General features: G+C 44.7%; 1 protein-coding gene across 1 annotated transcript; it reads left to right on the top strand.

Moving 5' to 3' along the window:
- Nucleotides 1-1,939: 1,939 nt before the first annotated feature.
- FUCA2 (alpha-L-fucosidase 2) lies at nucleotides 1,940-13,012 on the top strand. The gene is made up of 7 exons (XM_066546901.1): nucleotides 1,940-2,505; nucleotides 5,005-5,192; nucleotides 6,861-7,200; nucleotides 7,812-8,022; nucleotides 9,989-10,179; nucleotides 11,309-11,417; nucleotides 12,758-13,012. The coding sequence occupies exons 1-7, from the start codon at nucleotides 2,003-2,005 to the stop codon at nucleotides 12,896-12,898; spliced, it is 1,683 nt and encodes a 560-aa protein (XP_066402998.1). The 5' UTR covers nucleotides 1,940-2,002; the 3' UTR covers nucleotides 12,899-13,012.
- The last annotated feature ends 299 nt before the right edge of the window (nucleotides 13,013-13,311 follow it).

Genomic DNA, 13,311 nt, shown 5'->3' with positions numbered 1-13,311 from the left:
TTCAGTTTCTGGTTTCTGCTTCCACCCAGGCAAGCGAGTGCCTTCATCTCAATGCCGAGCCCGTGCAGCTCCCCAGGCGCAGGGGTTTTGTGATCTTCCAGCCGTCACCCTCCGCATTTGTGGAAGCAATTGATCCGGCACAGAAGTCTCGTATGTCAGCCATTAGTCAGGTCAAAAGGTCTTTTCTGCTCAGCTTCCCCCAGGGGATTGCCTTCATTATTTCCTCTCCTTCTTCCCTCTGCTGACAGGCCAGCCTGCTCCTTCCTCAGCCACAGAGCTCTCCCAGCGGGACTGTGCTGGGAGAGGGAGAGGCACGGGCTTCTCGCAGGGCACGGCAGTGAGCTCCACGCTTACAGCTCCTCTCACGGGTCCAGAGGTCCCATGGTCACACAGGAACGAACATTGTACCCATGCCTAGAGAGCTTTTTGCAGCTGTGCACGCCAGCCCCGTGTTATTTACAAAATCTGACAATGTGCTATTTTTATTATTTACCCTTTGCAGCTTGCATCATTACAAATGTGATTGTACACCAAAGACCTTTTTACCCAACAGGGATTTCTGTACCTGGGCGTGTGTGGGCTGGTGACATTTTCTGGACCTGTTTATGCCTTAATCAGAAGTGTACTCATCACTGCTGTTTACTGAAATGTTTGCCACTTTCCTTTTCCATTCCTTTTTTTCTTTAAGAGGTGTGTTCGGGTTCAATATTGAAATACACAGTCCCTGCTCCAAACCTCACCAAAGTTTATGGCAGGTCAGCGAGCTTTGGGTCAGACTCTGACTTTTTTTAACATCATTTTTTCTTCCAAACATTTTGTGCTACAGAGCAATTGTAACTTTGTCATGCTGTACAGAATGTATGCTTCAAAATTCCCACATTAAGGAGCTGCTCAGTGTCTGCAATCCTTTGGTGCAATCAAAAAGGAGAACATGAAGAAATCGAGAGATAAACTAGAAAGGATACCATACAAGAGGTCAAAGGCATCTAAAGATTCCATTTGAGAAGCAAAGCGACACCTAAAGGGGTGAAGCAAAAAGAAGACATAAAGTAGGTCAATGGTGAATGTCAATGAGATATGAAGAGGCTCCTGTTGTAATATCAAAGTGCTTTAGTAAATCAGAGTAATGTGAACAGTCAGAAAGAATAATGTGCTGGAAATCACAATGTTTTTTATCTGCCTGTAACTTATTATATTATTCGAGGTATAGAAATGAAAAAATTACAAAATCATGTACATCTTGTTTCCACAGCCCTTTAAATATTTTTTTAATTAGATGTAACAGTTGTGGTTAATGGCTCTGGAAACTGAAGCTCTACTTCCATAGCACAGCAGTAAAGTATATGTCCTTCCCAGCTGGAGAGAGATTAATTCAGTTGCCTGAATTAATTTCATTCATTTTTGACTGTTCTGATGAGATTGCCAAAGAAATTTCTATTTGTGGTGCTGATTATGAAAAGTTAGTATTTGCTGATTAAACTGAATTATTTCACAAAATCTGTCCCATGACAGCTGGGGGCTGAAGTAAAAACACAAAATTCGGGCATCAGGAAAGACCGGAGAAGCACCAGGGTGGGAAACAAATTGATGGAAGATGTATCTTTTAAAGTATGTGCCTGCCACCCGTGATCCGCAGCACAAACGGCAAGTGTCGTCTACTGAACTGAGGCAGCTTCCGCACAGGCCATGCTAATGATGGAAGAAAGAAATGTTTCCTTGACAGGCTTTGGGCCACCTCTCTGCCCTGGAAGCCTCCACGTACAAGTCGGCTGGACGGAGCTGCAGAGCGATGTTACACCCTGTCCTTCTTGGGAGGACGGGGGAAGCTGAGCCTGCGGTAGGAAGCAGGAGGGAAGGGCAAACCCAGCAGGTGCCGAGGCCACCTCCGGAGCGGAGCGGCCGCAGATCCAAGGCTCGGACCCGGCTCCGGCCGCAGATCCAGCGGACACCGTCAGGCCGCTCAGGGGGGAGGAGCCGGCGGGGCGGGGGAGAGCAAGGCGGGATGTCGGCCGAGGCATCAGCCAGTTACTTCAATTTCTTAAAATCCTTAAAATCCAGGGGGCAGAGCAGCCCCTGGAGTGGTGGAGCAGCCAGATGGAGCGGCTCCGATGGGGAAGAGCCCCTGGGTGACAGGCGGGCCGGGGGAGGAGAGAAGGGGCCGCGGGGCCCGCCTGCCCGTCTCCCGCTTCTTTCCCCTTCTCTTCCCCAGCCCAGCCCACCCCAGCCCGGCCCGGCCTGGCCGAGCAGCGCCGCGAACTCCGGCCCCGCCGCCGCCGCCGCCGCCGCCGCCATGTCGGGCCCGGGCGGGCGCGCCGCGCTGGCGCTGCTGATGCTGCTGCTGCTGCTGGGGCTGCCCGGGCTGCCGCAGGCCCGGCCCCGCTATGAGCCCACCTGGGGCTCGCTGGACGCCCGGCCGCTGCCCGCCTGGTTTGACGAGGCGAAGTTCGGCGTCTTCATCCACTGGGGCGTGTTCTCGGTACCCAGCTTCGGCAGCGAGTGGTTCTGGTGAGCTGCGGCCAGAGCGCTCCGGTCGCACCGGAACCGCCGCGGCGGACGGGCCGTGCCGGCGGGCCCAGGGCTCTGCTTGCGGAGCAGCGCTCGGGGCAGGCGGGGATGGTGTGGTGTCCCTCCGGACAGCGGAGGTTTGGGTTGGAGCCCCTCTGCAGGCTGACCGTGGAGCTCAGGTGTGTGGGAAGAGCTCTTTGTCCACCCGAGTCACGGACTCCATGGCGCAGTTTGCAGAGGAGGTGGAGTTTGAGGTGCTTCTGGTGTGTCTGAGCACCTGTCTGCCCAGCCCCAGAAGTCCCGAATACCCAGGCTGAGGTGACTAAATCAAGCAGAGAGCTGGTAGAGCTGAGAGAAGGGCCTTGCAGCACAACAGTGCTGGTGAGAGGTGGTTGGTGGAGCAGCCGAAAGGGCCCTCTCCAGGAGCACCATGAAGGGATGGGTGAAGGGGGTCTCCCTTGTGGGGACAGGCGTTTGGGATCTGCCAGCCTCTGGAGCAGCCTTGTGCGCCTGCTGGAGCTCTGTGGGGAGCGCAGAGCCCATTGCTACCCTTACCTGGCAAGCAGCCTTGCTGTTTTCTTGTGCACATTCTGTGCTGCTGATGGTTTTCTTCTCTTTTTTTTTTTTTTTTTTTTACCGTTATTACTATTATTTAAGAGTGCTTTGCACCTAAGACAACCTAAAACTCTGATTCTTCAGATGATTTTAGTTCAGAGGCTCAATGAAATCTTTGTACTGTGAGTGTTCACTGGTTCAAGCCCCTAAGCATGTTTTTGCTGTCACCTTAGCATGCTCTACCAGGTACTTCCTGTGAGACTGCAAGTGAGACACATTATTATTTACAATATGAAGATAAGGGTAGCTTTATGGCAGAGCTATGGCGAACCTTAATTGCTATATTTGCAAAACAAGCCAACATGTATCTAATCAAACCAATGTTTTCTGACACCTGTTCTTTTCAGAATTAGGGTCAAGTGTTTCAGCAGGTTTTTAATGCAGACTACATTTACTTATAAATTACTTTTAGAGAGCTGGGACAGAACTAGGTTTGGGTTCAAGCCTCACTCACAGTGCTGTACTCTGATAGTGGTGTACAGGCTCAGGATGGAGCATTTGGTTTTTGACCCCAAAACTCGAATTGTTTTTTATATTCCTGTATTCTCCTATCCCATGGCAGGTGTGGGTCTAGAGCTGCTTCAGGGCCTTCTGACAGCTTGTGCAGTCAGATGACTGAGGTCCTGCATTAGCAGTGTCAAATGGAAGGTCACAAAGTGTTATCACCCATCCTGTGTGCCTTCCCTTAGTGCTCCACAGCCTTGGTAAAGATGTTTCTAGAATCTAATCCTGTCAGCATGGAAGTGTTCATGTTAGCAAACCATGTGACTATGGGAGAGAAGCAAGGTTGTTACTTTTTAATTTAAGAAATTACATACTTTGAAATCAGAGGGTTTTTTGTTTTTATTTTTAAAAATTTGGTTTGCTTTATTGTTGTTATTTCCTCTGCCCCTGGCTCTTTCAATGAGGAAAGCTGTCTCAGCCTCTTTCTTCTAAGTTTTTTTCCCCTATTGGCTGCCAGAGATTGTGTTGGTTTATGCTGAAGTGGTTTTGGGAAGGTTACAACAATACTCACACTGTGATCTCAGAGAACTGAGGTCAGAGTCCAGCTCAGGACAGGAGAGAGAAATTAATTTCATACATTCAAATTCTGGCCTGTTTTATTCCTTCACTTTACAATCTATTTTCATATAAGTCTAAATTTGACAAGAGGATTTGTGCTGCTTGGTTTCATTCATAGAAAGGTGACAGAGGTGCATTTGTAAGTGTGTGGTGTCCTTGCAGGGGCAGGTTTTGGATGGAGGATGTGTCTTCTTCTGGCAGGGTGGCTTTGCTTGCAGGCCTCAGGTGTGCAGAGTCTGCAGTGACCTGGTCACAGCTCTCTCTGGCCCTGGGGCTGTGGACACTGGGTCACTCAGCTGCAGCTGTGTAGAGGGCTTGGGACTGTCAGAGAGGTAAAGGTGAGGATCCCTATATTTGTGGGTGGCAGGGATTGCAATGCTGGGGGCAGAGCAGAGATGCCTGATGGCTGAGGTGTGAGACTTGAGGAGGTGAGACATGCAAGTCCAGGAAAAATGCATTTCTCTTGCCACCTGAGCTGCTTACACAGACTGTCTGTGGTCTCTAGTACAGTTTTGAGATTTGGGTGTTGATCAACACTGTAATTTTTCCATTCTCAAAGTGTAGCTGCTTTTTTCATTGCTTCAAATGAAATCCTGAGACCTTTCCAAAGTGGAGTACAAAGATGTAGAACATGGACAAATAAGATAGAAAAAATGAAATCTTTGCTAATCAATACTCTTCTGGAGCAATTTTGTCTTATTGCCAGTGTCGTGTACCTCCAATGCCTCTACCTCTCAGTGTTGAATAGGAGCTGATCATTTAAATTCTCTTTTCTTTGTCAAAAATACATCAGCAGACAACGCTTTGTTCTGTATTTTGTAGGTGGTACTGGCAGAAGGAAAAGAGAGAGCCCTATGTGAAATTTATGGATGCAAATTACCCACCTGGCTTCAGCTATGAAGATTTTGGTCCTCTGTTTACAGCAGAATTCTTTGATCCCAACCAGTGGGCAGATATTCTGAAGGCTTCAGGTGCAAAATATGTTGTCTTAACTTCAAAACATCATGAGGGTAAGTGGAAGCTTTGTGAATGTTAGTAAGTGCCGCATTTCTGTCACAGATGTAAAAAACGCGTGACTTTTTTACCTTCTAAGAGACATAGAGAAAGCCAGCCAGGCTTACCTGCCCCACCACAGCCAAAGAGGAAACAAAAAACACCCAAGAGGTGTGCAGGTGTTTTCCTGACCTTTACACAAAAGCTGTGGCCATGGAGTTTGCATAGGAGGAGCAATAGATTGTGCCACTGTTCTCTTGCTGTAGGTAAGACAGCCTGAAGTGGTGGTGGCAGCTGAGCCTCCTGCAGTGGCCACAGTTTATTTTTTATTTCTGTGCAATTTAGTGCTGAAGGAACCATAAAAGTGAATTCTGCACTGTTTAACATTTGGAGACCTGCTGTGAGCAGCCAGTTAGCAAACTCCCTTGGTTTCTCCAAGGAATTTAGGAACGTGTTCCAGGAGTCAACTTCAGATTTAGAAAGGTATAACTCTTCCTGATGTAGTGACAGAAGCCAAGACCTTGAACCAGATCTGTAGCTTTACAGGCACATTTTTTTTTACCACTGTAATTGTAAGGTACTTTGCAGAGAAAAGTAAAGAAAAAGAAAGCTTCTGGAAGGAACTACACTAGCAAAGAAAGTATAAAATATTAAGATATTCTACAATACATCTAATGAATGTTGTTGGTCTTTGTGAGATGTGGGTTTAAGGCTGGCAACTTGTGAAGCGTCAATTTTAATCTCAGCTCTGACACACATAATTCTTGATCTTGAATTTCACTTGTGGTGAAATTCCCAGTGACTTCAAAAAAACCAGGATTCATTTAGTCTGTCAAATAGCCTTGTGCATGAATTTTTAGGTTGTTTAGTCCATACAATTGCATGTATCCAGTTCACAGAAATAGCACAAGATTGATTAGACAGTGAGTATAAAGAGGTTAGAAGGTGAGAGTGGAGCTCCTCTGGCAGTGGTGTGAGTCTGCAGTGCAGTAGTATTTGTAAGTGGTCGTGCTGGACTGATGGATGTCTGAAAGGTCAAATCCCTTCTGATATTTAATCTTGATCTTTTAACAGCTGTTTCAGGAGTTTTTGCTTTCTCCTCATACATGTACAGAGTAGTTGATTGAGCTGTTATAAATATCAAGGCAAACAAAAAGTGAAAATTTGCATTAGATGGAAACAGAAAAGAGAACAGTCTTTGAATGCAAATGATAGCTTGGGCTTTCTGCAGCTGAGAAACAATTCTATCTTCCACTTGTGGATTGTGTATTTACAGTTCACATTTGATGTAGATGCCTCAAAAGCTGCTGTATTTTTGGTTGATTTCAGAGTTGTAGAGTTAGAAAACGCATTGTGTTGGAAGGGGCCTTAAAAGTCATCTAGTTCATTTAACTGGCACATATGAATAAGCTGAATAATTAAAGAAAAGGAATAATTGTCCTAAGCAGTACAGAACTGGAAAATATAAATGTATATGCATACATATAAAAATACATGGTGTTCTGATATTAAAGCTACTACCATTGTGCATAAACAGGTTATAGGCACACCTTATACCATGGCAACAATATTATTACAGATATAATTTTTTTTTTTTTTGCAACACTTCCAACCACTTTCTGGAAAGAACTGTATTGTCCTCGCTTCTTCTTTTCTTTCTTATCCTCTGATTTTTCTCTTTTTAGGCTTTACTTTGTGGGGGTCCAAATATTCTTGGAACTGGAATGCTGTTGATGTGGGACCAAAGCGAGATCTTGTTGCTGAACTAGCAACATCTGTTAGAAACAGGACTGACTTGCATTTTGGGTTGTACCATTCCCTGTTTGAATGGTTCAATCCTCTCTTCCTTGAGGATGCCACCAATGCCTTTAACACAAGCAAGTTTCCCACCAGCAAATCATTACCAGAACTCTATGAAATTGTGACCAAGTACCAGCCAGAAATAATTTGGTCTGATGGGGATGGAAATGCTCCAGATACTTACTGGAACAGCACCAGTTTCTTGGCTTGGCTGTATAATGACAGGTACATGTCAATGCTGGTTTAGCTCCTTATCTGAAATTCTGCTGTGTCTAGTTTGTTTCATTTTCTATTTGTTTTTTGGAACCTGCTACTTCTGCTTAAGAGAACTTTACAAAATATTAACTCTCCTGAGATACAGAATCCAGATCTTTCCTAGAACTATCAAAGCTGGCTTTAGAAAAAGACTGTTTTGTATTTTTTAAACACATTTGCAAATTAATCATTTAAGATGGTATTGGCTATTCTGCTTAATCACAGTCTTCCCTAAGTATTTGCTGTTGCACAGAAACACAGGATAGCAGGACAATTTGAGAATATGGGTACATTGTTGTCATCACAGGCTGAACATCTGGCAGTGGATATGAAGTGCAGAGTGATTTCTGGCAGAGGTCCTGTTAAAGTCTGGAACTTATTTCCCTAAGAAATTCTGATCTGGACCTTTTATTAGCAAAGCATGAGAATTCCTGACATTGCACTTAATCTTATTGTAAAAAATTGATAGTACAGAAGTCATCCAAAATGTTAGTTCCTGGGAGGGATGTGTGTGGGAAGGGATTACACTGGCTGTGACCGCGTTTCATAGAATAAAAATAATAAAACTCCTCTGTTCCCAGCCCGGTCCGGGACACAGTGGTGACCAATGACCGCTGGGGAGCGGGCAGCATCTGTGCCCACGGTGGCTTCTACACGTGCAGCGACCGCTACAACCCCGGGCGCCTCCTGCCCCACAAGTGGGAGAACTGCATGACCATCGACCGCGGCTCCTGGGGCTACCGCCGGGACGCGCGGCTCCGGGACTACCTCCCCATCGAGGACTTGGTCAAGGTACAGGGCCACAGCAGCTGCTGCCACTCCCCGTTCTCTCTCCTGATTGTTACATTGTGCTGTTTAACATATCAATTATGTATCTATTTTTATGAATAAGATTATTTTAATTCAATAGTGAATCCATGAAATAATAAATAATTTTGTTAATTTCCAGCCTTAACGCTGGCAGGATGGAAAACCCATGTAATTCTTAACCTTTCTCTTAGTTGTTTCTATAGAATGAATTTCTAGTAGAAATTCAGTCAGTTTCTTAGAAGCTGTTTTCCCTGTGAGTAACTGGCCAAGGACTGCTCTGGACAGTCTCATCATTACCTTTTCGACTAAGTTTCTCTGGTAACTGCATAGGCAAGCTGATGGGAAGCAAACAGTTTCAGTTTCACAGCTCCTGTTTAGGAACTCCTACTGGAAGGCTACATCTTTTCCCCTTTCTACAGATAGTATTGGAATAAGATCCCAATATTGCCGGATGGAACGTGCCTGGGCTCGTCTGGCCCTTGCTGCTGGACCAGAGGCAGCAGCTGAGGTGGTTTCACCTCAGAGACACCTTTGGCTGGCTGGATGCTGCAGCTGGCGCTTGGGACCAGTCCAGGCAAGCAGGAATTCAGGTTTACCTCTGGCGGAAAGGCTTTAGGTGAGGTGAAGGAAAAAGGAGTCAGGTTCTGCTGGAGGGTTTCGATCCAGAGCTTTATTCCTGGCACACAGGCCTCTGAATGCAGCAACAGCTCCAACAGAACGAAGAACCAGAACTGCATGGTTGCAGTGTCTTTTAACCCCAGGGAGAGGGGGAGGGAAGGGGTAGGGATCCCACCAACCAGGTAAGGGGGGGAAGTCTCAGGGGACAAATGACACCTGGATGCCCAATGTCCCCAGGGCTGAGAGGCATCTTTTGAACTTTGCCAATCACACGATGCCGTTTCTGGAATACCAAGATTGATGGACAGCTCTCAGCAGGAGGCAAGGGGAGGGGAAGGGAGAGGGTATTTGCACACCTGGGGAAAGAACCAGGATGACTGAAACAGGCTAGTACATCACACTGCAACATGATAGAAACAGTTTATGACTCAGCAGTAGTTTTACTTCGTAGCGAGAAAATTTCCTTACAGACATACAGATAAACACTACCAGAAGCAGACAGCTGGTGTTGTTAGAACATTGATTCTCTTACTAGGTTGAGGTATTAAAAAAGATCTGAAGCTTAGGAAACCTGAATGAAAGGAAGACTAATCAGTCTTCCAGAATAATGCATTCAGTTGCAAAATTCAGCTAGTAAGGGAAAGATTGTTACTGTTGCATAATATTGTTGCTGTTTCTAGTGTGGTCCTCACAAAAGACAATTTGAAATTGAAGTAACCTCTTTTCAGAGGCAGAAGGTTTGAATTAATTCAGCAGCATGTCTGCAGCCGTCTGTTTCTCAGACTTATGCATCTCAGTCCATGATCTCTGGAGGGCAGTGTGGATGTGAACACAAATTTTGTAGGCTTTGTAGGAGGCTTCCTTGTGTTTTACAGGTGTTTCTATAAAATAGGAAAGCATCAAACAGGAGGAAGGAGGAAGTTGCTTTTCTAAGATTCAATAAAGATGAAGTAGCAACTATTCACCTTATTCTACTCTGGTGCAGAGAAGTCATCTGTCCTATTGGTAAAACCCTCAATACGTTCTTGCAGAAGTTGAGATGATAAAGAGTTGCAGGATCTGATTCTAATGTAGATTCAGGCAGACATATTGGTGCAAGAAGGTATTTGGGATTGGTTGTGGATGTAAAAATTGACAGTAGAGCTTTGTTTTATGAGAGATAAAATTTTATATTAACTTTTGGGATGAACCCCAAAGTCTCAGCATGCAGCAGTAGCATAATTCATGTGGTTTATCATTCTGAAGCAGTACAGCAGACTTTAGAAAGTACTGCAAATATGTGATTTCATTACTCATAACCATGTGCTTTGTGTGTTTAAAAACACTTCAGCAACTTGTAGAAACAGTGTCTTGTGGAGGAAACCTCCTGATGAATATTGGGCCCACCCACGACGGTCGCATCGCTGTTGTGTTTGAGGAGCGCCTGAGGCAGGTGGGCTCTTGGCTGGAGGTCAATGGAGAGGCCATCTATGGAACAAAACCATGGAGAGCACAGAACGACACTGTCACACCTGGAGTCTGGTAAGTCTGCTGAGCCAAAATGCAGGCTCTGGAAAGCAGCACCAATGATATGTGAAGCTTTGAAATCCCTAAGGACTTGATGCTACAGAAATCACCATCTTAGTATGTATGTGGTGAAGGAATTAATGCCTTTGGTTAGTGTAAGCAACTGCATCTAAAATGTGTATAAAGCTGTAGGTAGAGACTAGTTTTGGGATGATGCTGAGGCTGAAAGGAAAGCTGCAAGCATTTCTATGGTCATCTTTTGCTTCTTGGTGTAGGCTAATCTATTAGGTAATTCTGTTTGCTTCTAGTGGGCAACAGAAATGAAAAAAATCTGGAAATACAAGATTGCTATGAAGTGCTTATCTGAACAAAGGAATACTCAGTGTCACTTGGTGTTTAGAAAGTGGGAAGATAACAGCAATTAATAAATACAGTCAGTCTCTGGCCTCCCCTCTGCCCTTGTTACTTGTAGGTTCTCTAACATCTTCATGATCCATCAGGGTTTTGGTCTTGGCCCTCTTGTCTCAGTGGATGTTTTCCCATTCCCAGCAAGATTTGGCCATCTGGCTTTAGCCTGGAGATGCTAACTGTTGACTGTTAAGTAAAATCCCTTTCAAGAGCAATAAAAAACTGTAACTAAATAGGAAGGAGAGAGGAATGTTTCAGGGATATGCCACAAGATTTCCAATGGCATAGTGATGAAAATAGTATTTTTAAAAACTAGTTATGTAAAGTGGAAACTCTGTTGCCCATACTATTTTTAAATTCTTTTAGTCTGCATGTTAGTGTATAGATGGGAGTTACCATGTCTTTCTGAATATAACCTACAGTTATCTGTTAATGATTCCCCATCCTGCAAGCATCTCCTTCCTATATGGCTGAGTTGATACAGTGCACTAAAGTTACAACAGATGTTCACCTCTGAATTCAGTTCTTTAATAGTTTTCATTACCTCTAGTTTGTTGAAACAAATTTTCAAGGAACAGCACGTTATTAAAGGGCCAGGTGGTTATGTGTGTGAAAATGTAATAAATCCTGACCTTTCTAATCCATTTCTCCAGTCTTGAAAGCACTCTTATGTATCACTTCTAAAGATTTCCAGGGAAAAGCTGACATGCCTTTTTTGGTCCCCATTTCCAACCAGGTACACTTTCACCCCTAAAGACGGGAAAGTCAATGCTATCTTCCTTAACTGGCCAGTCTCTGGGATTCTGGAACTTGGTGAGCCACAGGCTAAGCCTGGAGAAACACAGGTAAAAGAGAGTGCACACACACTCCTCTCCCATCCCTCTAGGATGTGTCATGTTCCATCTTGTTTATTGAAGTTTCTGGCATCTTTGGGAATGCATAGCTCTTAGGACAGAGTACTTTGGAAGAGACCCAGCAAAATGTTTGTTTTCTTTCTGGGACCTCCTTGTCATAGTCCTCTCAGTGGGATGTTTCTTAGACTGAGATGTCGCTGGGATATGCTTTAGCTTGCAAACTAAGAATCACAAAGAGGCCAAGGAGCAGGGGAAAAAACTGTGCCACCCCTCCTATTTCCTGTGTAGACTCCTAATTCAGCATGACTTTTCTTTAGAAGCAGCTGTCCTCATGACTTTGAGGACATCTAGTGATACCAGAGTTGCTGCAGTGGTGCAACTTTTGAAGTCAAAGCCTTGCAGGAAGGGAATGTACACAGAGGTTTTTGTTGCCCAGGGAGGCTGAAGAGCAATCAGTGTTACCCTAGATCTTATACCAAGTGGAGGTCAGAAGATGAGGACAGTGATGCCACACCTACACTGGCAAGTAGCAAGTAACCCAATGGAAGCAGAAGTTGGTATCAACTCTGTGCATTTAAGGAGAGATTCACTTTGGTTTAGCTCTGCTCTGGTCTCATGCACTGCATGTCCATTAGCTGCTGAAATGCATTAGGAGTGTTTCTGGACTGCCCCTTCTGGTCTAGTTCCATATGAAAGTAGTCTGACTGGTGCCAAGACAGCTCTGTGATAGGGGAGAAAGAGTAATTTCAGAAGTGATGGAGATGCCTCTGGAATTTTAGGGGGGCAGTAGACTCTATGTGCACTAGAAAGTACTATTCCTCAGCAGCGGAGACTGGTCTGCAGCCACTCCAGCAGGTCACCAGCTGGTGTGACAGCATCAACCTATTTGTGGGTTTTAGTTCTTCAGATCAGCTTTCTCTGAGATACCTGGCTGCCCTCTGTAAGAAACAGTCATGCTCTTTCAAGACTCCAAGTTTCATCATGGGAAGCAGGCAGTTTGGAAACAGGGAATGCAAAGCTCAGTACTGTGGCTGCTAGATCTCTGCTTAGACCTAAATCCTACTCCAAATGCTTCCAAAAGGTGTTTATTCACTTTCTACAGCCCTAGGTCCTTCTCAAGACCCAACAAGAGTAGCTTTTTTACTTGCATATCTACTTGCAAATGTTTTCCCATTACCTTTAATAATTATCACTCATTTGGTTAGTAAGTGGCATTTTTAGGATACTTGGTGAGTAAGGTAGCTATGGATCAATAATTACTTTGTCAATATTGCACTTATATGTACTTTGAAAAGGCACTGTTCTAATTATAGTGTGTGTTTCTATTTTAGGTGAAGCTGGCTGGATACAGGGAACTGCTGAAATGGGTTGCTCTGGGAGAAAAGGGAATGGTTATTGCTCTACCTCAATTGACTCCTCAGCAAATGCCATGTCAGTGGGGCTGGACCCTACAACTGACTGATGTAGACTGAGCCATACTCTGCTGGAGCCCTGGCTAGCAGGGAGTGCTGATGCTTTGCTTTTTCTTATCACTGGTTTTAAACTTGATTGACTGAGAAAGACCAATAAATTCACTTTTTCTATGAGAGGTGCGCTGTTATTAAAGGATGGAATGGAACAAACCTCACAAAGTCTAGCACTAGATAATTAATCCTCTGCACAGTTTGTTTCTCTGAACTTCTGTGAAATATTGAGCAGCTACCATGACCTCTACACTTGGTTTAGTCCGTTTCTGGCCAAGTTACATGAAGAATGAGGTGGGGGGAAACAGGCACTAGACTTTCAGAGACAAAAGAAGGAATAAAGCTCAAGCCAGTGTTCAAATGCATATAAGTCAGCTGTACACCCTCTTTAATGCAAGAAATTTACCTTCCACAAAAGCTCA

The sequence above is a fragment of the Molothrus aeneus genome, chromosome 3, assembly GCF_037042795.1.
Source record: "Molothrus aeneus isolate 106 chromosome 3, BPBGC_Maene_1.0, whole genome shotgun sequence".
NCBI classification, from domain to species: domain Eukaryota; kingdom Metazoa; phylum Chordata; class Aves; order Passeriformes; family Icteridae; genus Molothrus; species Molothrus aeneus.
Note: the sequence above shows the minus strand (reverse complement) of the source record. Positions and strands in the feature narration are given on the sequence as shown.

Bases quoted from the DNA above. Each gene is read 5' to 3' on its own strand.
- FUCA2 (XM_066546901.1), top strand. From the start codon at position 2,003: ATGTCGGCCGAGGCATCAGCCAGTTACTTCAATTTCTTAAAATCCTTA. The intron at 2,506-5,004 runs GTGAGCTGCGGC...TGTATTTTGTAG, and splicing joins TTCGGCAGCGAGTGGTTCTG to GTGGTACTGGCAGAAGGAAA. The intron at 7,201-7,811 runs GTACATGTCAAT...CTCTGTTCCCAG, and splicing joins GCTTGGCTGTATAATGACAG to CCCGGTCCGGGACACAGTGG.